General features: G+C 43.2%; 2 protein-coding genes across 7 annotated transcripts in view; one reads left to right on the forward strand and one right to left on the reverse strand.

The window, feature by feature from the left end:
* Positions 1–19,990, forward strand: part of CLUAP1 (clusterin associated protein 1) — a 30,974-nt gene extending 10,984 nt beyond the window's left edge. Inside the window, exons 4-13 of one of the 3 annotated variants that reach the window (XM_068244212.1) lie at positions 2,373–2,552; positions 3,551–3,646; positions 4,400–4,483; positions 5,333–5,466; positions 8,139–8,280; positions 9,509–9,581; positions 11,191–11,304; positions 13,124–13,173; positions 14,312–14,368; positions 19,018–19,990. In XM_068244212.1, coding sequence (XP_068100313.1) covers positions 2,373–2,552; positions 3,551–3,646; positions 4,400–4,483; positions 5,333–5,466; positions 8,139–8,280; positions 9,509–9,581; positions 11,191–11,304; positions 13,124–13,173; positions 14,312–14,368; positions 19,018–19,188 — 1,101 coding nt within the window. In that variant the 3' untranslated portion in view covers positions 19,189–19,990. The remainder of the gene's footprint in view (positions 1–2,372; positions 2,553–3,550; positions 3,647–4,399; positions 4,484–5,332; positions 5,467–8,138; positions 8,281–9,508; positions 9,582–11,190; positions 11,305–13,123; positions 13,174–14,311; positions 14,369–19,017) is intronic. The other 2 variants (XM_068244213.1, XM_068244214.1) reach the window with 2 other exon arrangements.
* A 1,131-nt stretch (positions 19,991–21,121) lies between these two features.
* Positions 21,122–26,782, reverse strand: part of NLRC3 (NLR family CARD domain containing 3) — an 89,646-nt gene continuing 83,985 nt past the window's right edge. For all 4 annotated transcript variants that reach the window (XM_068244211.1, XM_068244210.1, XM_068244207.1 and 1 more), the window contains 2 exons: positions 25,774–25,857; positions 21,122–21,685 (listed from right to left, as the gene is read on the reverse strand). In XM_068244211.1, the coding sequence (XP_068100312.1) occupies positions 21,595–21,685; positions 25,774–25,857 (175 nt within the window). In that variant the 3' untranslated portion in view covers positions 21,122–21,594. The remainder of the gene's footprint in view (positions 21,686–25,773; positions 25,858–26,782) is intronic.

Here is a 26,782-nt window from a genome sequence, read left to right on the forward strand (position 1 = left end):
CATTGCATTTTATTCATAACTGGGGTATTTATATTGTAATTTCAGTAATGATTTCTGAGCAGTGTTTCAGTTCTGGACACATTAGAAGTTTCTGCACAGTCAGGGAATGTTTACATTCCTCTCTGCTACAATTAAGTAAACATAAGATAATGTTATGACCAGTTTGCATGCGTATCTCCCTGCAGGGAGCATTCTATCGAAAAAGCAACTTTGAATGCTGTTTTCTAAAGAAAAAAAAAAAATTGTGGTGGTATATCATATGCTGTAAATAATCTTTTAGAGCAAAGATGAAATGCTGGGTTTCATACCACTTTAAATGGAACCTGAAGCATTTATTTCCTTTTAAACAATACCAGTTGCCTGGCAGCCCTGCTGATCTATTTGGCTGCAGCAGTGTCAAAAACAAGCATGCAGCTAAGCTTGTCAGATTGACAATGTCAGAAACACCTGATTTGCTGCATGCTTGTTCAGGGTCTATGGCTACTAGTATTAGAGGCAGAGGATCAGCAGGACAGCCAGGAAACTGGTTTTGCTTAAAAGGAAATAAATATGGCAGACTTAATATCCCTTTCGCTACAATTGACCTTTAAGGACCAGAGTTGACCTTTACCTATCAGGGCTGTGGAGTCGTGGAGTCGGAGTCGTGGAGTCGGGCAATTTTGGGTGCCTGGAGTCGGGAAAAAATGCACCGACTCCGACTCCTAATGAATTTGTAACTGTAATTAAAATAGAAAATCTGATAAAATGTTCTATTTCTCAGATAATAGTCATTAAAAATAATGTATATATACAGTAATAGCTGTGCTTAGTCCACAAAAATGAAATAAACCAATCAAAATTAGTTACTTGTGCTGCTTCAATAAAGCAGTCCCCGTATTTTTAAGGTCAGATATACATATCTGATTGTGACTGTATATATGATGTGTACACAGGAATCTCTTATATATACTAAATAACATCTAAGCTGTAAGAATAAAGCCTGATGTGTAGCTGTGTCACTAATAGAGATGGTCAACGAGATGGAAATAATTCTGCATTGATGCTGATTTATGCAAATGTATGCACTCCCTTTGCTGATGAAATAAAATAATTTGATATGTTATTAAAATTTGGTTTGGTGACTACAAATTAAAGGGTAACGGAGGCGGATGAAAAGTAAAGTTTTATACATACCTTAGGCTTCCTCCAGCCCCCTTCAGGCTAATCAGTCCCTCACTGTCCTCCACCACCCGGATCTTCTGCTATGAGTCCTGGTAATTCAGCCAGTCAGCGCTGTCCGGCCGCATGCCGCTCCCGCATGCCGCTCCCACAGCCAGGAACATTCTGCACCTGCGCAATAGTGCTGCACAGGTGTAGTATGCTCCTGGCGGCGGAGTGTGTGCATGCGCACTACGCCTGACTGGCTCAAGTACCTGGACTCATAGCAGAAGATCCAGGTGGTGGAGGAGGACAACGAGGGGCTGATTATCCTGAAGGCGGCTGGAGGAAGCCCCAGGTATGTATAAAACTTTAATTTCATCTGTCTCAGGTTTACTTTGTTACACAGTAGTACTATACTCTACATATGCACTCCCCACAGAGCTGCAGGGAATCTGAGAATGCTTTGCACATTGAACACAGAGGTGTTTGTCTGTTTACAATCTCCTCATTCCCGTGCAGAGTACCTGCACATCATTCTTACATGTACCCACACTTACATTGCCTAGGGCCTGATAGATGTTCTTTGTTCCGGTTTGTACCTTTTACAAGTACTCTTACCAAGGACTAGTTTTAGTCTAAAGGGAATAAATATAGTAGTCTACATATCCTTCTCACTTCAGTTGTCTTGTAAAATTCCTAAGCGTTGGCAGTTAAGAGACGAATTTCATGTTACATACTTTTAATCAACAAAATTGTAATATGCAAATTAGAGGAGTTGGAGTCGGAGTCGGTGGAATCCTAAACAGAGGAGTCGGAGTCGGTGGATTTTTGGACCGACTCCACAGCCCTGTTACCTATACTGCCCTGCGATTACTGTGGTTGGCTCACAGTAATCACAGGGACAGTAGCCAATGAAATTGGTTCCTGACCGAGATACAGAAGCTCTGCTGTCAGCGGGTGCAGAGACTGTGAGGGAGCAGTCGGAGTTTGATGCTTTCCTTATTTACTTTGCTGCTTTGCACTGTGGTACATGCAATAAAAATTGGCCAATCGGGCCTTAAATCCAGGTCGAGACCCGGTCGTTATTCTTACTTGGGTTTTTGCTACACCTTTGGTGGATACGGGTGTGACTGGTCGACTCCCTGGTAAGAAACATTTATCTGGGTTGAAGTATTAAGGCATCTTGCTCTGTTCTGCTTTCCTTATTTATACATTTATTTTTTACTCTTTAGGCCACCAAGGCTCACATTAAACTAAACACCAAGAAGCTGTACCAGGCAGACGGGTACTCTGTGAAGGAGCTATTGAAGGTCACCACAGTGCTGTACAACGCCATGAAAACCAAAGGAATTGACACAATCCAAGTTGGAGAGGAAGACGCCTCCACTTTCAAGTTTGACCTTGGAACCAAGGCTAGTAGTTATTTTTTTTCCAATAAAAAAGGTTGCTTCAACTTACATCTGTTTTCTTCAAGTCACTGAAGCTTTCAAATCACGCTGCCATGCAACTTATGCTAATAGTAACCTCAAAATTTGTTTTATTTTGTCTTTAATGTTCAGAAGTGTTATCACCATGCTTTTATTGCTCTGGCACCTTAGCAAGAGGCCCCTGGGACTTTGACACACAGGTAGACATTTCCATGTTACCATTGTAGATCTGCAGTAGATGGTTAAAGGCCTGGTATAAAAGTGTATTTCTATAAAAATAACAGCTTGATGTAACATTGATTGAAGCTATCTGTGAGTGTTTTTATAAATGAAGTGAAAAGATCTGGCACAAGGCTTGCAGGGAGTGTAAGCAGCTGATCCTGAGTGTGTTGGGTATGAGCACTCAGAGCAACATCCAGTGAGTAGATAAGATGGGTAGGTGAGGCACTGTACCTTTACAACACCTTCATTTACAGCTGGGTGGTAGATGCAATGGTTTGCAGCGGGGGTGAAATCGAGTGGCCTGACAGCTGTTTTGTGCCATAGCGCGCTTCGTCAGAGTCACTTTGCCCCCGCCCTGGTCACATCGTTTCATAGCGGTCGCATTTGCTTGCTTTCTTAGGGGTGGCTCTTTCTGGCGAAATTTTGTCCAGATGTACTGTTATTATTCCTATACATGATATACATTGTATTTATAAGGCCTGAAGAAGGGTCATCCTGACGCAAAACAAGTCGACGTTGTTGTCTAAGAAAATACAAGCATTGTAACATTCCAAGCTTGGAATGGCCTAAATTGCTTATTATTACATGGATTTGATTATCACTATTGAAAATAATTGTGTATTTTTGCACTTTTTGAACATTAAAAATAAGACCATTTTTGCAATTGGTTTCCTAAGCCTTCCCTTCACTTGGTGTAGTGGAACACCACTAAGGATCTAATCATTGTAGAATTCTCCCAATATGTTGACCTTCTTCTGCAGATCACAGATTTGAAGATGGCCAGGCTGCTGGCATCAGAAATAACCTCCAAAGGTGCGTCACTATACGACATCCTGGGCAAGGAGGCTGATCTCAGAGTAAGTGTCATCCGCTATTCTTAGTATTATTACTCATGAATTGTACTGTGTTAGAAAGAAAGATGAGTTGAACTCTGGACTCGGGTTAGCTGCCTCCCACCCAACCAGCCACTGATATTGCTCCAGATATACCCTCTCAGATACAGTAAGTAACCTTCAGAAGATGTCAGGGCTGTGTATAAATTCATAAATAATAATAATTTGCCATCTAACCACACACATTTTAAACATAAAATCCAGTTTAGGTTTGCTGGATCATTTGTTATCCAGTGCTCTCCATGTCTGCTCTGCACTGTACATCCTCTGCAGTGCTTTACACATGATATTGTCTTGTCACCATTTGTCCGTTAGAGGGGCTCACAAGCTAATCCCTACTATGGTCCATTGTAGTCTAGGGCCAGTTTAGAGGGAAGCCATTTATCCTATCGGTATTTTTTGTGGAATGTGGGAGGAAACTGTAGTACCTGTAGGAAACCCACACCTACACGGAGAGTACATACAAACCCCTTGCAGATAGTGCCCTGGCTGGGATTCCAAACGCAAGGCGAGAGTGCTAACCACTATGCCTCTGTGCTGCCCATAATGCAAGGATGACAATTTTGGGACGCTCTGTATTCCAAACAGAGCAATCAGAACTCCAGAAAGCTTACTCGTTTTTCATCACTGCACAGAAATTGAAACTGGCAATATTCAGGAAATCAGAACTGGAAAAAGCTTTGAAAAAGTTTATTTATTTTTGTTACCTTCTGGCAGGAGCTGAGGACCGCTGCCATTGCCCGTCCCCTGGAAATTAATGAGACTGAGAAGGTGCTGCGGCTCTCCATCAAAGAGGTTCTGGTAAGGGCTTTTCCATTTAACAATTCAGCATCTGAAATGCTGTTTTGCATTGCTGGGGCCCTGGAGTTCTGGGGTCAAAGTTTAGATTGTGTTTCTAGATGGTGTTTAAAGGGAATTTGAAGTGAAAATAAACGTATAATATAATGAATTGTATGTGGAGCACAGCTAAGAAATAGAACATTAGTGGAAAAGAATAAGAGTTTGATATTGTTTCCAGTAAAGAAATGTCACTTATTAACTATGCAAAAGAGCCTCTCTGAGCTCTCTGACCCAACTTGCGTTTGCTGCCCTGCTATTTTCTGAAGCACTTATACATCAAAGAAACAGTGAGAGGCAGCTTTAGATAAGATTTGACTGCAGGGGAGTTCAAAGGGTCGTTAGCTCTGCTCTGTTTCATAGTTTAAGATACAAGTGTGGCTTGTAATTGCAAATATGACAGAATGATGCAATGTTATTAGCTATATAACTGAAAATAAAAATATGAGACTAATTTTTTTTTTCTTTGCTACTAATGTTCTATTAATTATCCCTACTACACATACAATTGTTTTTGTTTTTTTTCCCACTTCAGTATCCCTTTAAGAAGCTGTACAATGTTCCCGTTTATACTCTCCAATAATGTTTTTCATTTAAAAAACGTTTTGTCAGGTCCTAACGTTTTTTCTTTTATTCAAAAAATCCATCCAGACATTCTTTGTTGAATTGTAAAAAAAATGGATTAAAAGTGTGTTTTTTTTTTCCATCATATGTGATTAGTGATTAGAGTTTAGTTATGAGAAGATATGTATTCTTATAAATTTGAGGAGGTCAGTGTTAGTACTGCTTTGTCTTGAACGGTATTTATTACAGGAGCAGTGTCAGAGAATGAGAGACCTTCTCACCAACGGTGCTTCTGATGAGGTCAATCTGGAGTCCAAAATTGAAAAGCGTAAAAAGGAACTGGAGAGGAATCGGTCCAGACTGCAGACTCTGCAGAGTGTCAGGTGAATGGGGCTTCCTTCAAGGGACTTTGGATTGGAAATCCATGTCTGCATCTGATTCCTGTGTGTATTGAAAATCCCTCATGCAGCTACTAGGTTTTTATGGTGCAATAATTTGTTTTAGTAGCAGGGCTGTGGAGTCGGTCCAAAAATCCACCGACTCCGACTCCTCAGTTTAGGATTCCACCGACTCCGACTCCACCTCTAATTTGCATATTACAATTTTGTTGATTAAAAGTATGTAACATGAAATTCGTCTCTTAACTGCCAACACTTAGGAATTTTACAAGACAACTGAAGTGAGAAGGATATGTAGACTACTATATTTATTCTCTTTAGACTAAAACTAGTCCTTGGTAAGAGTACTTGTAAAAGGTACAAACTGGAACAAAGAACATCTATCAGGCCCTAGGCAATGTAAGTGAGGGTACATGTAAGAATGATGTGCAGGTACTCTGCAGGGGAATGAGGAGATTGTAAACAGACAACACCTCTGTGTTCAATGTGCACAGCATTCTCAGTGGATTCCATGCAGCTCTGTGGGGAGTGCATATGTAGAGTATAGTACTTTTGTGTAACAAAGTAAACCTGAGACAGATGAAATTAAAGTTTTATACATACCTGGGGCTTCCTCCAGCCGCCTTCAGGATAATCAGTCCCTTATTGTCCTCCACCACCTGGATCTTCTGCTATGAGTCCAGGTACTTGAGCCAGTCAGGCGTAGTGCGCATGCACACACTCCGCCGCCAGGAGCATACTACACCTGTGCAGCACTATTACGCAGCTGCAGAATGTTCCTGGCTGTGGGAGCGGCATGCGGCCGGACAGCGCTGACTGGCTGAATTACCAGGACTCATAGCAGAAGATCCGGGTGGTGGAGGATAGCGAGGGACTGATTAGCCTGAAGGGGGCTGGAGGAAGCCCCAGGTATGTATAAAACTTTACTTTTCATCCGTCTCAGTTAACCTTTAATTTGTAGTGACCAAACCAAATTTTAATAACATATCACATTATTTGATTTCATCAGCAAAGGGAGTGCATACATTTGCATAAATCAGCATCAATGCAGAATTATTTCCATCTCGTTGACCATCTCTATTAGTGACACAGCTACACATCAGGCTTTATTCTTACAGCATAGATGTTATTTAGTATATATAAGAGATTCCTGTGTACACATCATATATACAGTCACAATCAGATATGTATATCTGACCTTAAAAATACGGGGACTGCTTTATTGAAGCAGCACAAGTAACTAATTTTGATTGGTTTATTTCATTTTTGTGGACTAAGCACAGCTATTACTGTATATATACTGCATATATACATTATTTTTAATGACTATTATCCGAGAAATAGAACATTTTTATCATATTTTCTATTTTAATTACAGTTACAAATTCATTAGGAGTCGGAGTCGGTGCATTTTTTCCCGACTCCGACTCCAGGCACCCAAAATTGCCCGACTCCACGACTCCGACTCCACGACTCCGACTCCACAGCCCTGTTTAGTAGGCCCACTATGCCTTAGGATCTGCATTCTGCACTGATATGATGTCCAACATGGTAGGTCATGGTTAGGCATTAGGGAGGAGAAGGGTTTTGAGGTCATCATAAAGCCAATAGAATGCCAGTAATGTGCCGTTATCTATATTCTGCTACTGGCATTACTTGGTGCCCAAATAACCTTGTGTACAAGACGGGACTGTGGAGTCGGAGCAAATTTTGAGTACCTGGAGTCTGTGGATTCATAAACTGAAGAGTCAGTCAAATGGTTCTTGTACCAACTCCACAGCCCTGGTAAATATTACCACCCTGGCGTTCTGATTAAATCGCCAGGGTGGCTGCGGGAGGGTTTTTTTTAAATAAAAAAAAAACTATTTCATGCAGCCAACTGAAAGTTGGCTGCATGAAAGCCCACTAGAGGGCGCTCCGGAGGCGATCTTCCGATCGCCTCCGGCGCCCAGAATAAACAAGGAAGGCCGCAATGAGCGGCCTTCCTTGTTTCGCTTATATCGTCGCCATAGCGACGAGCGGAGTGACGTCAGCCGACGTCCTGACGTCAGCCGCCTCCGATCCAGCCCTTAGCGCTGGCCGGAACTTTTTGTTCCGGCTACGCTGGGCTCAGGCGGCTAGGGGGACCCTCTTTCGCCGCTGCTCGCGGCGAATCGCCGCAGAGCGGCGGCGATCAGGCATCACACGCGGCTGGCAAAGTGCCGGCTGCGTGTGCTGCTTTTTATTTCGTTAAAATCGGCCCAGCAGGGCCTGAGCGGCAGCCGCTGGCGGTGTTGGACGAGCTGAGCTCGTCCAGACCGCTCAGCTGGTTAAGGATTCGAGGAGTCAGAGCAATTTTGGGTACCTGGAGTCGGAGTCGGTGGTTTCATAAACTGAGGAGTCGGAAGATTATTGTAACAACTCCACAGCCCTGGTACAAAATAGGCTACCCTCCTTCTCTGACTGGATCCCAACAATTAACTGAACTCTACCATATACCGTGTATGACTTATTCTCCCAGAGCATGCCCCTGAAAGCATGATAAGGATTGGGAGGTGTGGCTGAGCAATCCCTAAACAGCATTGACCTAACTTCTTAGTACTTCTTCAGATATAAATCCTGAAGTCCCCCAGCGTTTCTCCAAGCTGTAAGGTGACATAATGTTCCCTTCTGTTCAGGCCGGCTTTTATGGATGAATATGAGAAGCTGGAGGAGGATCTGCAGAAGCAGTATGAGATCTTCGTAGAGAAGTTTCGCAATCTTTCCTACCTGGAACAGCAGCTGGAGGATTATCATCGGCTGGAACAAGAGCGCTTTGAGGTAATGTACCATCATTGGAGCGTAATTTTTGAAGATTATGCCAGGCTCAAGATCCAGTAAAAAATTGTTGTCTGGATTTATTTAAAAAAAAAACAAAAAAAACTGTAGCTACACAGTTTTGCCAACACAAATTCAATAAAATTTTTATGTGGTCTAATATGCTCCAGGTGTAAAATGTTGTTACCTATAAGACAGTGTTCAGTAAATACAGACCAGGTTCTCCTGGAAATGCTTGTATATACTCATGCTAGATACTCGCTATATTCTCATCCAAGGTGGTCTTTATCTGGGTAAGCTATACAGACGGCCCAACATGCCATGACTGCTATGTCGCTTTCAGAAGAAGTCTTGGTATTTGGGCTCTTCTGCAAGCGTTGTAGCAGTCACAACACATGTTCGGCCGCCTGATCAACTGAACGTTCCCTCACATTGCCACAGAGTGGACTTGTGAACCTTACAACTATTATACCACCTCATACTATTGCTGCATCTTAGCACTATTTCTTTGATCACCTGGTTATAATAGGTGGTCCTGAATATCAGGATTATTTTGCATGCATTGTTTTCACTTCTTTTTATTTTTCCACCATTGTGATTTCTTCTGTTGAACTATATGGCACTATTAGCACTTTAAAGATATACCTGTTATCAGAGAACATCTCCTTTGAAGAGTATATGATTTTTCCACAGCATATTTTTGCAAGCTATTTGCACACAGGCACTTTTTCCTTGAATGCCGGGTTTCATCCAAGTAGGACCATCTAGGATACAATCTACCCCCAAAGTAGAACTTTTAGCTCCCCATTTAGCATGGGTGTCACTTGTTCTTTAATGGGTTCTCTTTTATTATTACCAGTTTATTTTTTTTTAAATAAGTATTTGAGTATTCAAAAAGCAGGTTAACAAACATTGTTACACAGTAATAAAAACAGTAAGCCTTGTTATTATGTACAGTAAGTAACACTGAAAATGTTTGTATAAAGAGGTCAATATTATCCATACTCCTTTCTGTCCGGGCCAATTAGATTATTTAAGGATACAAGAAAGAAAAAGAGGAAAACGGAGAAAGGAGAGAGAAAAGTAAGAAGAGTTATAGTCATTAGTCATTACCGCTTTCTGACAATTCAGGAAATGAGATCAGGGTAAAGCAAGCTGATGCTAACGAAGGATGATAGAAGTGGAATCATTTTGTCTGGTGTCTGATTGTCATACCCACCATGTCCTGCAGGAGGCAGAGAACACACTGAGACTGATGCAGAACAAGCTGAGGGAAGAGGAGACCCGGCTGCACAAGTCAGCAAGTAAGTCTGTCTGTGTATGTTATCGGCTATAGCTCTCTGCTCTGGAGGGATCTTAATGCAAATTATGTGTTTAAAGCACCTTAGGGTGAGGCTGGTTTAGTAATATTTTAGGAGAATGTGTCCTGCTTGTGTTTGTGGAATACTGAACCTTTGTATGCCCTATGACAATACAATGACGTGTGCTATACGGTGGATATACGCTGTAACAACATAGGATGCTGAAGCTACATCAATAGCATTATATCCACATACCCTCATCAGACGCTTTATTAGCAAGCAGCTTCGCAGTACAGCTCCCAGTTGTAATATCATTTCACATATGGTATTTACCTTTGTTGAGAATCCAATAACATTTATGTTTCAATTGTAGTCATAGCCGTGGGGCTTTTTCTATCAGGTTAGAATAAAAGACCTTGATGCAGGACACTGCGCTAAATCTACTGCGCGCATACAACGTAGTAGTAGTATTTTACGCGCTAGTGAAGTACCACAGTCGCGCATCGTGTGACACTTATAAGCGCACGCTACGCTGTCAGGTGTGCGCACTAATTTTAACCTGTGATGTGTTTGCGTGGTAGATTTAGCGCAGTTACCTGCATCAAGCTCAAAATGGGGGCTAGGGGTGGCCAAGGAGATGATGATTTAAAGTTAGTCTTTTTTTTTTTCTTTTTCTTTTTTTTTTTTAATGCAAATTTAAGAAGCTTGGAATTGGACCAGTCAAAATGATCTGCTACTGCATTTGATTAGTTCAATTCCAAGCTACATAAAATGTCCAAATTCAAAATGATTAGCCTGTCATTGCCCATCTCTGCTAGTGAGGCCCACAGTACTTTTCCCCTGTGTGAAGGGATGTCACGCCATTCATGCAGCACTACTACTGTGCTCTGGCCTCATCCCCCCAACCCCAAGCCATACAATGTGGCTTCATTACAATCCCACAAATACAGAGCAGGTGAGAGAACAAGATGAATGAATGCCCAGCCCCATAGCCATTTGCTAAATTACCAGACATTTTAACAGAGGCTGTTGAGTGTAGAGCAGTGTTGCCTCCCTACTACCATATATGTAGGGGTGCAACAGTAGAACTGTTACTGCTTGATGGAGTGACTACACTTACATCCAGCCATATGTGCAGACCAACCTACCTGATGGAAACTAAAGTATCATGTCTGTTTCCATCTGTACACAACCTTACCTGGTGCTAACCTTTCCTGGCAAACCTTAACCCTGACTGTAACTCCTAAGGCCCAGTTGGCCTAAAACGGAAGGTTTAGTGGACTGCAGTGGAATGTATTGGTCCCTTCCTAAAGTTTTATATTTTTTTTTATCTGCCTGATTGCTCAAACGTCCCATATCTGTGTCTGGGGATAGAGCAGTGATGGCTAACCCTGGCACTCCAGCTGTGGTGGAACTACAAGTCCCATGAGGCATTGATGGCTCTAAGCATTACTTGGTGAGGCAGAGGCATGATGGGATTTGTATTTTTGTCACAGCTGGAGTGCCAAGGTTAGTCATCACTGGGATAGAGGATCTGAGGCAGAATTACACAAGGACCCCCAGCAGACTTGATCATCACTTCTTAACATCTCATGTATCACTGCCATTCCAGACAGCAGTGAAGACTCAGACAGTGAGATCCAGGATGATGAAGGCTCAGATGATATGGAGGATGATGACAGGAGACCGGGGAACATGCACTTGGGGCGGAGGATGCCTTCTCAAGGTATGTGCAATGGAAACATGAAAATCAGTGCAGCCCTATAGAAAGGGGTCGCTGTCGGCAGATTGGATGAGCATGCCATTGTACAGCATTACACAGAGAGTACATTGTGGTAAAGGGGGGGGGCGCATCTAAGGGTATCAATAGCTTGTTACTGTTTCTAGGTGATAAACCTGAAACTTGCAATCAAAACACAGGGCTAGTGTACTTGTATATTAGGGCTGATTCACACTACTAGAGATTTTCTAAGCTCTTGTGATTTTAAAAGCTCTTGCTAATGTTATCCTATGTGTGTGTTCACACTGGGGTGATGTGATTTTGTTAACATTCCCCATAGCATTGCATTAGCAAGAGCTTGTTCAAACCACAAGCGCTTGAAAAGCTCTTGCAGTGTGAATCAGCCCTTCCAGACAGGGAATTGGAACAGAACTTGCAGCTTCTTGAAACGCAACTGATGTATTATGTGTTTCATTTGTTTAGATACAAGTACATCAGGCTGATGAGATAGAGGTACCATTTAGGTGTTTTTACACATATGCTGATCCTCTGTTATTAGATTGTTGTAAGGGACATGGTGTGACCATCTTAACACACACACACACACACACACACACACACACACACACACACACACACACACACACACACACACACACACACACACACACACACACACACACACACACACACACACACACACACACACACACACACACACACACACACACACACACACACACACACACACACACACACACACACACACACACACACACACACACACACACACACACACACACACACACACTGCTGTGTTTAATATATAGTAGTCTTGATCAACTTCACTATTTGTATTTGACCCTGATTTGATTTTGATGATGAATATATTGGTCTGATGGTTTTCTGTTTTCGATTCAAATAAAACTTATTTTAAAACCTAATTTATTTAGATATGCCCTCAGGAAGAGAAGTCGCAACCTCTTGCAATGTGTGTTTTTTTTTTTTTTTTTTTTGTGGCTTGTAACCACTGAACAGCACAATCTATGCATTGATCTCTTACTGTATATCGGGGGGCTAGGTATAGAGGATTGGTGATCACTGTGCATCTTGGAGAATTGGTCCCAGACAACATCCATCCACTGCACAGCTATGGGATTCTGATGTACTGCTCATATTCATTATCCAATGGGCCAACCACACACTGCTGTGTGTTCTAATACAAGTGCTTTGGCTGAAAGTTACTGAAACCTTCAAAAGCTTTCTCTTGTGTTGAGCAATTTTATGCTGATCATTCTAAAGCATACATGTCAAACTCCGGACCGAGGGCCAAATCTGGCCTTCAGAGCAATTCATTAAATTTGGCCCCCAAGTGGTTTTCCCACTTAGCATTATGTTTGGCCCACTCTAGACCACCTGGGAAGCTATATTGTAGGTTAAGTCCTAGAATACCAGGGGAGCAATATGGGGGAGTTAGGGGGGAAAGCGCTAAACACTAGGGAGATTTTAGACCTCACATTGAATCACAGTGAGAGTTGCTGAAAGGTTAGTAAATGTGCAGCTCCTGCGGTGAGACCTCTTCTTAATAAACGTAGGCCCTCATGCATTCGTTTAAAAAGCTGCTGCTGTAGATGCTGCATATATCTGCAGTCACACCATTTATAATTTCAAAACCTCTTGGGAACCCTGATTATGATCGGATATGACTCAGGTGAAAGTTCTTCATAGCAGAACATGTGTAATCCAGTCCAGGTTTGTTGATCTCTGGTTATCTTTATTGTGGCTGACTGACTTAATGGAGGGTACATTATTCCTATATTTCCAGGAAGAGGGGCTCATATTGTGGGGACAATGCACGGAGGAGACAGCGACGAGGTAGGTGCTGTTTGAGCTAAAAATAATTTCTGTGTTTATTATCATGTTAGTCATTCGCTAACACAGGTTTAAAGCAAAGCGGTTTCCATACACTCATAGTCTTTTGCCAGTTCTAGACATGCACTTATTGTAAACAACATTGCCATCTAGGGGTTGATCGGGGGCCGAGGCCGCCTGCTATGCGGGTCACGGCTACAAATAGCAGGCGATTCACAACCTATTTGTAGCAGCGATTCAAATAGCAGGCAGTACCGGCACCCACTACAATAGTGGGCGCCTTTTTAGCAAGGCGCAACTTGCTCCCTTTACAACTGTTTTGCTAAATCTCCCTATCGTGTGAGGAGCAGGCTGTGGGTTATTGGCATACTTTCACAGGAGTCTGTAGTGTGCTGAGGAAACCCAGACACAGGTATAGACCTTTGGATACAAGCACTAAAAGGTGAGCAAGATAACCACTTGGGTTATTGAAAGATCTTGTAAATTACCCATACACCTTCAGCTGGACTGATGCCTCTCCTACTTCTCAGAGACTTGTGGTGACATTACCTTACGGTAATGGAAGTCTTTACCACCATCCATATGCTATATGATTGGTGTCACTAGTCCATAGATTTTCCAATTGGGAGTTTGATCTTTTCCCACATAGAGCTGCAAAAGAAGAGGCCCGATCTGTAATTGCCATGGAGGTCTGTTTATTTGCATACTAGATTTACCTCACCTTTAGTATGCCAAATGAACTCTGTAGTTGCAAAAAAAAAATGTGTTTTATTAATTTTCTTGTGGTCAGCAGCATCTGTTGCATTTAGTTCAAGTTTCAAGTACATATAGCCAGTCAGGTCAATCACAAGGCAACCTAGGTGGGTGACTAGGGCATGGTAGGTGCCTGGCTGCATATCTCCCGAGTCCCTGTCCCTACTATAAAAGGACAGATGGAACACTTAGAAGTCACAGCTGTGACCTCACCTACGCCACGTTTCTATTGCAAATGACTAGTCTGAGACACTTGTCACATAGTTTAGGTGCTGTTTTAGATTGGGTAGCAGGAACAGAATATATCATATATAAGAGGTAGAACATGCAAAATGCTAGCCTTTTCTCAATATCCTTGTTTTTATTTCCGTGCTGTGCTTACGTGGAGGTGGGAGCCAGTCCTGCCATGACCCATAACACTGAGACTGTCAGTAACCACAACCAGGTTGGTATTTGCCCTCCTTCATTGTTCCTCCACAGAGTCCTTTCCTGCAGGACGGTGAGACAAACCTTGTTGCAGCTACTAGATGTGGGTGTGTTTTTTCTATGAGTAGATCTGTGAAGTCTTTGTGACCCCTACAGCAGTGTGTTTCCAGCTTCCATTTTATAGAATGACATTTGAACACCGACTGGCTGCTTTGGGAAAGTGATATTAGGAATCCTCCAATCAGCTTGTCCTGTGTATAGTAGTCTGACCAGCAACTTTAGTGTGCATTCCTGTCCCTGCTTCTCCTCACAGGAATAAACAGAGCCTTTAGCGTACGTTTCTGCCCCTGCTTCTCCTCACAGGAATAAAGCAGCGCCCTTAGCGTACGTTTCTGTCTCTGCTTCTCCTCGCAGGAATAAAGTAGCGCCCTTAGCGTACGTTTCTGTCCCTGCTTCTCCTCACAGGAATAAAGCAGCACCCTTAGCGTACATTTCTGCCCCTGCTTCTCCTCGCAGGAATAAAGCAGCGCCCTTAGCGTACATTTCTGTCCCTGCTTCTCCTCATAGGAATAAAGCAGCGCCCTTAGCGTACATTTCTGTCCCTGCTTCTCCTCACAGGAATAAAGCATCGCCCCTAGCGTACATTTCTGTCCCTGCTTCTCCTCGCAGGAATAAAGCAGCGCCCTTAGCGTACATTTCTGTCCCTGCTTCTCATCACATGAATAAAGCAGCGCCCTTAGCGTATATTTCTGTCCCTGCTTTTCCTCACAGGAATAAAGTGTACATTTCTGTCCCTGCTTCTCCTCGCAGGAATAAAGCAGCGCCCTTAGCGTACATTTCTGTTCCTGTTTCTCCTCGCAGGAATAAAGCAACGCCCTTAGCGTACATTTCTGTCCCTGCTTCTCCTCACAGGAATAAAGCATCGCCCTTAGCGTACATTTCTGTCCCTGCTTCTCATCACAGGAATAAAGCAGCGCCCTTAACGTATATTTCTGTCCCTGTTTCTCCTCACAGGAATAAAGCAGCGCCCTTAGCGTACATTTCTGTCCCTGCTTCTCCTCACAGGAATAAAGCGTACATTTCTGTCCCTGCTTCTCCTCACAGGAATAAAGCAGCACCCTTAGCGTATACTGTATTTTTTGGACTATAAGACTCACTTTTTCTCCTCCAAAAGTGTGGGGGAAAAAGTCACTGCATCTTATAGTCCAAATGCAGGGAGTTCCTGACTTGTGGACGCCTGCCAGTACGAGCTTCCAACATGCCACAATGTCGGGGACTGTACTGTGCCCATGCAGAGGAGGACAGATGGGGAGAAACAGAGGACACAGCGGGACACAAAGAGGTATAGAGAAGGACACAACGAGGACAGAGACGGACACAAAGGGGACATAGGAGGATGCAGGGAGACACAAGAGGTACAAGGGGGCATGAGGTACAAAGGGTGCATAATCTACAAGATACCCTTTCACCATAGATGCACCAGGGTTAGTATATACTTTTTTTTCCCCCTGGTTTTTGTCCTCTAAACCTAAGTGCGTCTTATGGTCAGGAGCGTCTTATAGTCCGAAAAATACGCTATTTCTGTCCCTACTTCTCCTCACAGGATTAAAGCAGAGCCCTTGGCGTACATTTCTGTCCCAGCTTCTCCTCACAGGAATAAAGCAGCGCCCCTGGCGTACATTTCTGTCCCTGCTTCTCCTCACAGGAATAAAGCAGCGCCCCTAGCGTACATTTCTGTCCCGGTTTCTCCTCACAGGAATAAAGCAGCACCCTTGGCGTACATTTCTGTCCCTGCTTCTCCTCACAGGAATAAAGCAGCGCCCTTAGCGTACATTTCTGTCCCTGCTTCTTCTCACAGGAACAAAGCAGCACCCTTAGCGTACATTTCTGTCCCTGCTTCTCCTCACAGGAATAAAGCAGCGCCCTTAGCGTACATTTCTGTCCCTGTTTCTCCTCATAGCAATAAAGCAGCGCCCTTAGTGTACACTTCTGTCCCTGCTTCTCACAGGAATAAAGCAGCGCCCCTAGCGTACATTGCTGTCCCTGCTTCTCCTCACAGGAATAAAGCAGCACCCTTGGCGTACATTTCTGTCCCTGCTTCTCCTCACAGGAATAAAACATCGCCCTTAGCGTACATTTCTGTCCCTGCTTCTTCTCACAGGAACAAAGCAGCACCCTTAGCGTACATTTCTGTCCCTGCTTCTCCTCACAGGAATAAAGCAGCGCCCTTAGCGTACATTTCTGTCCCTGTTTCTCCTCATAGCAATAAAGCAACGCCCTTAGTGTACATTTCTGTCCTTGCTTCTCCTCACAGGAATAAAGCAGCGCCCCTAGCGTACATTTCTGTCCCTGCTTCTCCTCACAGGAATAAAGCAGCACCCTTGGCGTACATTTCTGTCCCTGCTTCTCCTCACAGGAATAAAACATCGCCCTTAGCGTACATTTCTGTCCCTGCTTCTTCTCACAGGAACAAAGCAGCACCCTTAGCGTACATTTCTGTCCCTGCTTCTCCTCACAGGAATAAAGCAGCGCCCTTAGCGTACATTTCTGTCCCTGTTTCTCCTCATAGCAATAAAGCAGCGCCCTTAGTGTACATTTCTGTCCCTGCTTCTCCTCACAGGAATAAAGCAGCGCCCCTAGCGTACATTTCTGTCCCTGCTTCTCCTCACAGGAATAAAGCAGCGCCCTTGGCGTACATTTCTGTCCCTGCTTCTCCTCACAGGAATAAAGCATCGCCCTTAGCGTACATTTCTGTCCCTGTTTCTCCTCACAGGAATAAAGCAGCGCCCCTAGCGTACATTTCTGTCCCTGCTTCTCCTCACAGGAATAAAGCAGCACCCTTGGCGTACATTTCTGTCCCTGTTTCTCCTCATAGGAATAAAGCAGCGCCCCTAGCGTACATTTCTGTCCCTGTTTCTCCTCATAGGAATAAAGCAGCGCCCCTAGCGTACATTTCTGTCCCTGCTTCTCCTCACAGGAATAAAGCAGCGCCCTTAGCGTACATTTCTGTCCCTGCTTCTCCTCACAGGAATAAAGCAGCTGTAGTCATCAATCTGCCAGTTTCCTCTATTGCATGAAATTCAACCTTTTAGGAACCACGTTTGTGGAAAAATACCCCATTTATCCTAAACTTTAGGTTTATTCACAGTTTTCTTGTATTTAATATGCATTTATCAGAACATTATTTGTATTATTTATATGTAGTGGTATAGAGACCGGCACCATCAGTAGGTATAAATGCTCTTTATTAATTAAAAAGACACATGGACAAGTAACACGACGTTTCGGAGGGATATCCTCCTTTCTCAAGTGGATGTCCGTGTCTGAATAAAAACAGAACTTATGCATGCTTTAAATAGTGAAACAACATGGAGTAAGAACCAATCACATCAGAATGCGCCTATGGCGACCAATCCCCTGTCCGATACTCTGAGCGGACCTGATGGGGAACTTGGTGCTATGACGCGTCTGACCTAAGGGGCGGACAGTTTGCCTGCACCGAGCCGACACAGTCTCCCATCTGGTCCGCTTTAGCATGTAGGCGGGACCCGGATGATGTCACCTTGACTTGTCGGCTGATTGGTCGGCGTCCTGAACGCGGCGGCCTGGGCTGCTGATTCCGCCTCCCATCGCGGCGCAGCATTTCCGGGTTTTCCACGTCAGTACACATTTGAATATTAGGAACTAAGTTCCCCATCAGGTCCGCTCAGAGTATCGGACAGGGGATTGGTCGCCATAGGCGCATTCTGATGTGATTGGTTCTTACACCATGTTGTTTCACTATTTAAGCATGCATAAGTTCTGTTTTTATTCAGACACGGACATCCACTTGAGAAAGGAGGATATCCCTCCGAAACGTCGTGTTACTTGTCCATGTGTCTTTTTAATTAATAAAGAGCATTTATACCTACTGATGGTGCCGGTCTCTATACCACTACATTGACTTCGAGCCAGGAGTGCTGCCTGACTCTCTGACCGTGGCACATCATTGAAAGCTTCATACAGGAAGTGCTGTCCACCCTTGCTTTTGTATTATTTATATATAAAAAGTTGATTTTTTTTGCAATACAAAGGAAGTACCTGCTGCTGATGTAATTTATAGATTATCTCCTGCTCTACAACCTACAGCTGTCTACTCACTCAACTCACCAGACAGAATTATTTGTGTGTGAACAGAAGCAGGAAGGTTGAATGAGCAAAGAAAGCTAGGCTGCAGATGATAATTTCTCATCAGTTAACAGCATAAGCAGTCATCTGTCACCAATATCACATGATCCAGCTTTATTAGAACACAAAAGTAAACTTTTGATTGACGTGAACAGGTCCTAATTTGTTTTGGCTACCACTTATGCGAGTCTATTGCAGGTTAAGACCCAAACTCGAAAAATGTGTGTGAACTTTAGCTTTAATACTGGATGATGTTACAGTTATTCATTCCACTTGTTTTTGGCCCATTGGAGCTGCTGGGTAATCCTTCCTGTATTTTGTTTCCCCACAAAGTAACTGCTTTTGGGATGTGTTACATAACGAACCTCATTTTTTTTTTTTTTTTTTTTTACCAACGACTGTAACAATATCCAGTGTTAAAATAAATGGATGGTTTTATCGAGTAGTAGGCTAAGTGTTCTAATCCAATGTTCTCATCTATATCATTACTTTTTCCCACAGGATGACTTGGATGACAGTGAGGTGGATGTGGATGACGATGATGATGAGGAGGAAGATGATGACGAGGATGAAGTTATCATGAGGGCAAGAGGGCCCAATAAAGATCTGGGTAGACCCAGCAGACGTGCGAGGCAAACAGATTCATTTGTGGAGAGCGACAATGACTTCTAGACTTGGAAGAAGGTCCTGTGTGTGCCCACATGATGTCAGATGTCTGCTGAGATACTGTCCCCACATGCCAGCTAATGCAAACTTGTCAAACTGTATGTATGATCCATATGATCTATCTTTTATTAAGAAACCAGGAAAGGAGAGTGCTGACCAGTGCTGAAGGTATCAGGCTGAATGGATGAGAGGTTTCACAATAGCGGACTTTAGAGGTTGCAGTTGGTAGACAGTCTTTATGTGTGTTAAATGGAAAGTCTTCTCTCTACAGCGACCAATATGTGATGGAGCAGGAAATTTACATCAGTGCAGCCTTGGGGTTAACTTTTCTATGCTGCCACCTTACCATTGCGTTCCACAACGTGTTCCAAGTCACTCCCATGCTTCCATCTTCTGGGTTGAAGGAGGAAGCAAAGGACTGACATGGAATGTGAGTGAAGCGATGGCATGGGTGAGTTAATGCAGTATGCTAGACGCATAATAGATCAGCCTATGGTCAGATCTCTTACTTCCTGTCCTGATCTTGTTTTTTTTATCACTTGTCAAATGGCTTATTTCTCAAACCATTCTGACCAGATGACAGAATAGGGTTGCTATTGGTAACTGAATTTTTGCATACACAAGGACCATGTTCAGGACATCTCTGCATAAACTACCTTAGTTAGTGTCGCCTGTTTTGTTAAATAGTTGATCATTTGTTTGCACTGAATCTTCTTTATTTGTTCACATATAATGTTCGGTATTTACATTTTATCATTTAATACAGCACTGTAAATAAAATAAAAAAATTAAACTTCATAATTTAAAAGTGCCTTAAAGACCATCTTTGTAAGTCAGCAGGTCGATTTCTGCAAGCTAAATTATGTTCAATATCTATTAACAGTATCTTAATTTGAAGCACAGTTATCACGCAAAATTGTGAAATGTAAAATTCTTCATCTTGCTCAGCTCCTTTTTCCTCTGTGCTCCTCTCTATTTCAGCTCCTCCTCTATGTGCTCCCCTCTATCTCTGCTACTCCTCCTTCCTCTTTGTATTCCCTTCTATTTCTGCTGCTCCTCCCTCCCTGTACTCCCCACTTTCTCAGTTCCTCCTGCTTCATCTCTGCTCCTCCTGCCTCTCCACTCATCCTCCTGCCTCTCCACTCATCCTCCTCCCTCTCTGCCCTCCCCTTTATCTCTGCTCCTCTTCTTTCTTCTGTCCTCCCCTCTATCTCCATTCATCCTCCCTCTCTGTGCTCCCCTCCTCCTCCTTCCTCTCTGTGCTCCCCTCTATCTCCGCTCCTCCTCTTTCCTCTATGTGCTCCCTTCTATCTCTGCTCCTCCTTCCTCTCTGCTCTCCTCTCCACTCCTCCCTCTCCGCTCCTCTTCTTTCTTCTGTCCTCTTCTCTGTCTCCATTCCGCCTCTTTCCTCTCTGTGCTCCCCTCTATCTCCACTCCCTTTCCTTCCTCTCTGTGCTTCCCACTTTCTCCGTTCCTCTTCTTTCCCCTCTGTCCTCACTCCTACTCCTTCCTCCATTCCTCTTCTCTCCCCTCTGTCCTCACTCCTACTCCTTCCTCCGTTCCTCTTCTCTCCCCTCTGTCCTCACTCCTACTCCTTCCTCCGTTCCTCTTCTCTCCCCTCTGTCCTCACTCCTACTCCTTCCCTCTTCTTTCCCCTCTGTCCTCACTCCTACTCCTTCCTGTCTGTCCTCCCTGCTTTATCAGTTCCTCCTCCATCCGCTCTGTCCTCACCACTTTCTGAAACGGAGCCTCCTGTATTTGGGGGGCATTCAGGAATTGCTCTGGTAGATTAAAACACAAAGTGAGGCTGACAGATGTCATGCAGCACACTCTGTAGCAGTCACCAATTGTCCCTTATTCCAGATGTTGGACTGGGACTGGTGCTTACCAGCTGAATTATGGACATTGCATATGGGGAAGTCTCCATAAATTTCACTGATACAGGAGAGCGGTCCTGCAACTTTATTGCAGAGCTTCAGTATCTGTTATGGATATGAACAAAGTGAAGCTGTCAGCGGGATTGGCAAGCTGCTATACATACCCCATTGGAAGCCAAAACTGAAGTTGTTCTAGATTCTGCTGACAGTAAGTAGACTCTAAAGCCAATACACAACACTCTGGCCCGATTTCTATTTCCTGTTATGTTGTAAACTGCCTCAAAGTCTCATGTTGCAGATCGTCCTACGCCTTCCATCTCTGCAACCCCAACTTGTACTTGATGGAATACAAGTTGTGCTTTTGTATGTAAAAGTTTGATTTGTCGGGATCTACCAGTGGGTGAGCTATAACCTGTGAGTGAGGTCTTGCTGTAATCTTCAGCTTAGTTTGATGATATCCACCATGGTTGGACTAGAAATTGTGCCACAGTGCTTAATCTTGTTCTGTCCAATCCCTGCACTCATGTCCCGTCTGTCATATGGTCACTGTGCAGTGCGGTGCATTGGTTTTCAGGGTGTCTGCTATTACCTTGGCTCCGGACTGGCCAATGTTGTTCCCCTGTAAACTGTACAAAAAAAATTAGAAAGTAAGTTGTATTGATCAGTATTATCACAGAGAGACACTTGTAGAACAGAAGTAAAATTAAGTATTACTGTATAAAACTAAAAAGTCAAAACATAGGCTGCTATCTTTATTTACAGGTGTCTGGCTGAATGAATGACCTTAGTAGTGTCTGAGTCACACACCGGGAGCAGGAATGCAGAGTGAATGTAAGAACTGTGTTCTTAAAGAAAACCTGAACTGAAAATTAAAAGTCAAAATAAGCATTCACAAGTCATACTTACCTTCCATGTAGTCTACACCTTAGTGTCTTTCTCCTGTCCCGTGTCCTGTTTGTTCACTGTGATCAAGGGTATTTTCCGTCCTCCATTTTGAAAATGGCTATTACCCATAACCGCTTCCTGGTCAGCACACAGTTAAACTGTAACATCGCCCACTTGAGCCATAGGGAAACATGGACATTACCTGGTACATCAGTTTTCCTCTCAGCTATAACTGACAGCAACTGATATTTTATTGACAGCAACTAATATATTTCAGATCTGACAAAATATTGTCAGAATTGGAAGGGATTATTGTCAGAAGAAAATGGTGAGCTGATGGCAAGGGAACTATGTAATGTTCATTTGAAGTTACCTCGTGTTTATTTTAAATCTTTTTACTCAGTACAGGTTCTCTTTAAGGCTCGTACCCACTTGCAACTATTCCGCCCAACTGTCGTCCAAACTTGGTCAGTTGGGCATGTGCAGGCATGGCAAACTACTAGACGAGCAACTGATAACAGATGGTTTGCCTGATCCATCCGACGGATCACCTCACACGATTGTTGGGCTGATATCGTTCAGTTGGCCACATGTGTACAAGTCATTTGAACGACTTGTACTTGAAAAGTCGTGCAATCGCTTGGTCATGTTGTTGGGTAGGTCGTGTGCTTTTTATGGGACGTGTGTACGAACCTTGAGCCATTGAGCATTTTAGTGGAGAAAGTCCAAGTTTCCACTACCAAACGTTTTAGGCAAGAAGCACACTTATTTGAATACACAACACTTTAACACAAAATAAACCTACCACACTTATAATCTAATGCATTGTTTAATGGTTGCAGACCCTTAGAATAAGGAATAAAGAAAGTAGTGAATATTGTATCAGGTTTCGAGATGGATAGTGTTTTTTACTTTTTCGGGACTCCTTCTGTGGGCACAGAACAAGGAGGGAAGACTGGGAAGGCTCTATGGGACCCAGAGACTTCCTTCTTCTTAAGGGGCCCATACACTGGTCGATTTCAGCAATCAATCAATTCTATAGAATCGATTGATCAGAAATCGATTCTATCAAATTTCCCATTCGGTCGATTTGATATGACAGGATGGAAAATTCTAGGTCGATCTGCTGTTGGCAGCAGATCGATGGCCCATAGAGTTGCATTGGATCTAATAGTCCAAGAATGCATTTCGATTGATTTCCAATAGATTTCATGCTGAAATCTATTGGAAATCTGTTCTCATGCTGGGAATACACCATACAATTTTCTGTAAGATTTACCTGCCAGATAGATTATTTCCAACATGTTGGAAATAATCTATCTAACGATCTATCTGCCAAGCAATTAAGCATTGTTCTACTCAGCAGGAGATGACCAGAAGACAATGCACCAGAGATAATGACCATTCTCTACAGAAAATAATCTAATTATGCATTCTAACAGGAAATCTAACCTAAGAATCTAACAGCAAATTGTATGGTGTATTCCCAGCATCAGTGTGTCGCACACATCAGATTCCTGTCAGATTCAAGTTGACAGGCATCTGCCAGAAATCTGATGGTCGAATCTGCTGCAAATCTATAAATGTATGGCCACCTTTAATGAGTATTAAACCAAATCTGAAGCAACGTAAAAAAAATAAATAAATAAAGGCAAAGGGACCATGAAGCAAAAAAAAAAAAAAAAATTCCAATTTAGATTCTTACCTTAGGAGCGGTACAAACTTACAGCTACGTAAAGGACAACAGAAGTGAGAGGGATGTAGAAGCTGCCATATTTATTTTCTTTTAAGCAGTACCAGTTGCCTGGCGGCTGTCCTGCTGCTGATCCTCTGCCGCTAATACTTTTAGCCATATACCCTGAACAAGCATGCAGCAGATCCGGTGTTTCTAACATTATCATCAAATCTGAGAGATTAGCTGCATGCTTGTTTCTGTTATTCAAACACTACTGCAGCCAAATAGCTTAAAAAAATAAATATGGCAGCCACCATATTCTTCTCACTTCTGCTGTCCTTTAAAGAGAATCTGAGAACTTATTTTTGCTGTAAAAGATAAGCAACAGCATAACCTTTACAGAAAAAAACAAATGTCCTTGTTGCAGCTCATAGAACTTCTACTGAGATTCTGCAGAGTGGTTACCTCCTGGTTTGCTGTCCTGTGTTTACATATTAGCTCAGAATTGGCAGACAGCCGACAGCTCAAATTACACTGGCTCATTACTTGCCGAGTACTCTAAATGTACAACAGTTTCTTGCCTTGTCTTGGCTCTGATTTACCAGTTACATTGGGCTCTATTCACAATCATTTTCCGCATGCGGAAATGCACTTGCGGTCAATTCCTGACTGAAATAAGACCATCTTGACATTCACAAAATTTTACACCCGCATGCATAAAAAAAATGCGGCAAAAGTCGGTAATTGCTGCAAAATATCGAAATTCACAAACAAAAAGGAGCACATTATTTCTGACTTAACTACCAATTTTATATCACCTACTAGTACTTGGTGATATATTTCGCTTCCCATTGACTTAAAGGAATTATCAGGCAAAAAAAAAAAAAAAAAAAAAAGTTTCACTTACCTGGGGCTTCTACCAGCCCCATGCAGCCATCCTGTGCCCTCGTAGTCACTCACTGCTGCTTCTCCAGTCCCCCGCCGCCAGCTAGTTTTGTTTTTGCCGACCTCTGTGTCGGCGGGCCACATTGTGTACATTTTTACGCATTCCCGCTGGTGCAGGAACATTAACATATACATTTTCAGTAGTTCAATGCGTAAAAATGTACGCAATGCAGCCCGCTGACCCCGAGGTCGGCAAAAACAAAATTAGCTAGCGATGGGGGACTGGAGCAGCTATAAAGGGGCAATGACTATGAGGGCACAGGATGGCTGCATGGGGCTGGTAGAAGCCCCAGGTAAGTGAAACACGGTTTATTTTGTTTTTGCCTGATAATTCCTTTAACCCTCCTGGCGGTTAATTGTTTTTGCCAAAAAGGCAAAAATCCTTTCTTTTTTTTTTTTTTTCATGTAAAGCTACCAGAGTGGTAGCTACATGAAACACCACTAGAGGGCGCATGTGTCCCTCTAGTGCGAACGCGTATATAACGCGCTCCCCTGTTTGGCTTCTCCTGTCGCCAGGGCGACGATCGGAATGACGTCATGGACGTCAGCCGACGTCCTGACGTCAGACGCCTCCGATCCAGCCCATAGCGCTGCCCGGAACTCATTGGTCCGGGCAGCGCAGGGCTCTGGTCTGGCGGGGGGGGGGGGGGGGCCTCTTGCGCAGAGCGGCGGCGATCAAGCTGTACGCGCGGCTAGCAAAGTGCTAGCTGCGCGTACAGCATTTTAAATGAAGAAAATCACCCCACCAGGGGCTGAGATATCTTCCTGCGCGGCATAGCCCGAGCTCAGCTCGGGCTTACCGCCAGGAAGGTTAAATGTAGTCTGGAGTCTTGAGTGCTGTGTTTGCTGGACTTGAATTATTATTTTTTTTACAAGGTTTTTTTTTTTTTTTTTATATGCCACGTTTTCTACACATGGTTTCTGCATAGTTACTATGTAATTATTCCTGTTTCCCCAGTTTTTTTTACGCATTGTTCCCGCATGCACAACATTTTAGTGAATGGAAAAGATGCGGAAATTATCACTGGCAGTAATATAGCGGTCAAAAATCTCTTAGCGCATGTGTGATTGTGAATAGAGCCCATTGTTATTTCTGCTCCACCGCTGTCACCTCACAGTGTTCAGAGTGTGTGGACTGAAGAAGCAGCAGGTGGGATTTCAGCAGAGTATGTGACTGAGGGGGAGGATAATCACTGATGTTACTCTTACCTGAGGGAGACCAGAGAGGAGTTTCCAGAAACCGCATTCGCCAAGCAGATGGCGCCATCCAGACCTATAGCATTTTCCTGAAGACTGCAACAATACAAGAGACCTATAATCTTTTGTGTCTGTTTTTCACATATTTGAAGTACACCTTATTCTAGCAAAAAGAAAAAAAGTTTTTTTTAAACAAGACAGCAGACAGAATCTACTGAAGTCCAACTTAACATTAAAGTGTACCCAGTGTGACATGATGAGATAGAGGTGTATGTACAGTGCCCAGCATACAAATAACTGTGCTGTGTTCCTCCTTTCTTATTTTTCTGCCAGAAAGAGTTAAACATTCAGGTATGCAAGTGACAGGTTCTCTCTGGTCGGAACAAAGTCTGACTATAGAGTAATCCTCACTGATAAGAAATAACAACCATAAAACTCTTACATGGCAGAGAACAGCTTCTGAGTGCAGGGTATAGATAAAAAAAAAAGTCAATAGTTCATATGTTTTAGCTCTGGGACACGGAGACTCTATAATTCATATGAGGCAACATTAAACCTACTTTTTAGCTTTTACAAAGAAAATAAAACTGTGGGATTCTAAAAACAGTAATTTTCAGAAGTAGGAGGATAGATATCATTGTTTATCTCATATGTTTATTTTCACTAGAGGAGGTGAGTACCTCTTACCCGATTTGTAATTTGAACATTGTTTTCTCCTTTTAGCGCCTCTGTGTTTCTGATACAAGTAGTTAGAATGCACAACCTCTGTGACTAGTCATTACATCCATTCAGGATGGTCCGATGCCTTCCCAGTACAAACAACTGATCAATCCATGTTGGCACATCTTGAATGAGTATTCAGCTGGTGGAGCCAGACACCTGGGGCAATGGGTGTCAGTAACAGAGCATGGTAGCAGATGAGGATCATCATGCTATGTCAGGGGTCAGGAACCTTTTTGGCGTCGAGAACTATAAACGCCACATATTTTAAAATGTAATTCCGTGAGAGCCATAAAAACTG

Source organism: Hyperolius riggenbachi, chromosome 7 (assembly GCF_040937935.1).
Source record: "Hyperolius riggenbachi isolate aHypRig1 chromosome 7, aHypRig1.pri, whole genome shotgun sequence".
Lineage (NCBI taxonomy): Eukaryota > Metazoa > Chordata > Amphibia > Anura > Hyperoliidae > Hyperolius > Hyperolius riggenbachi.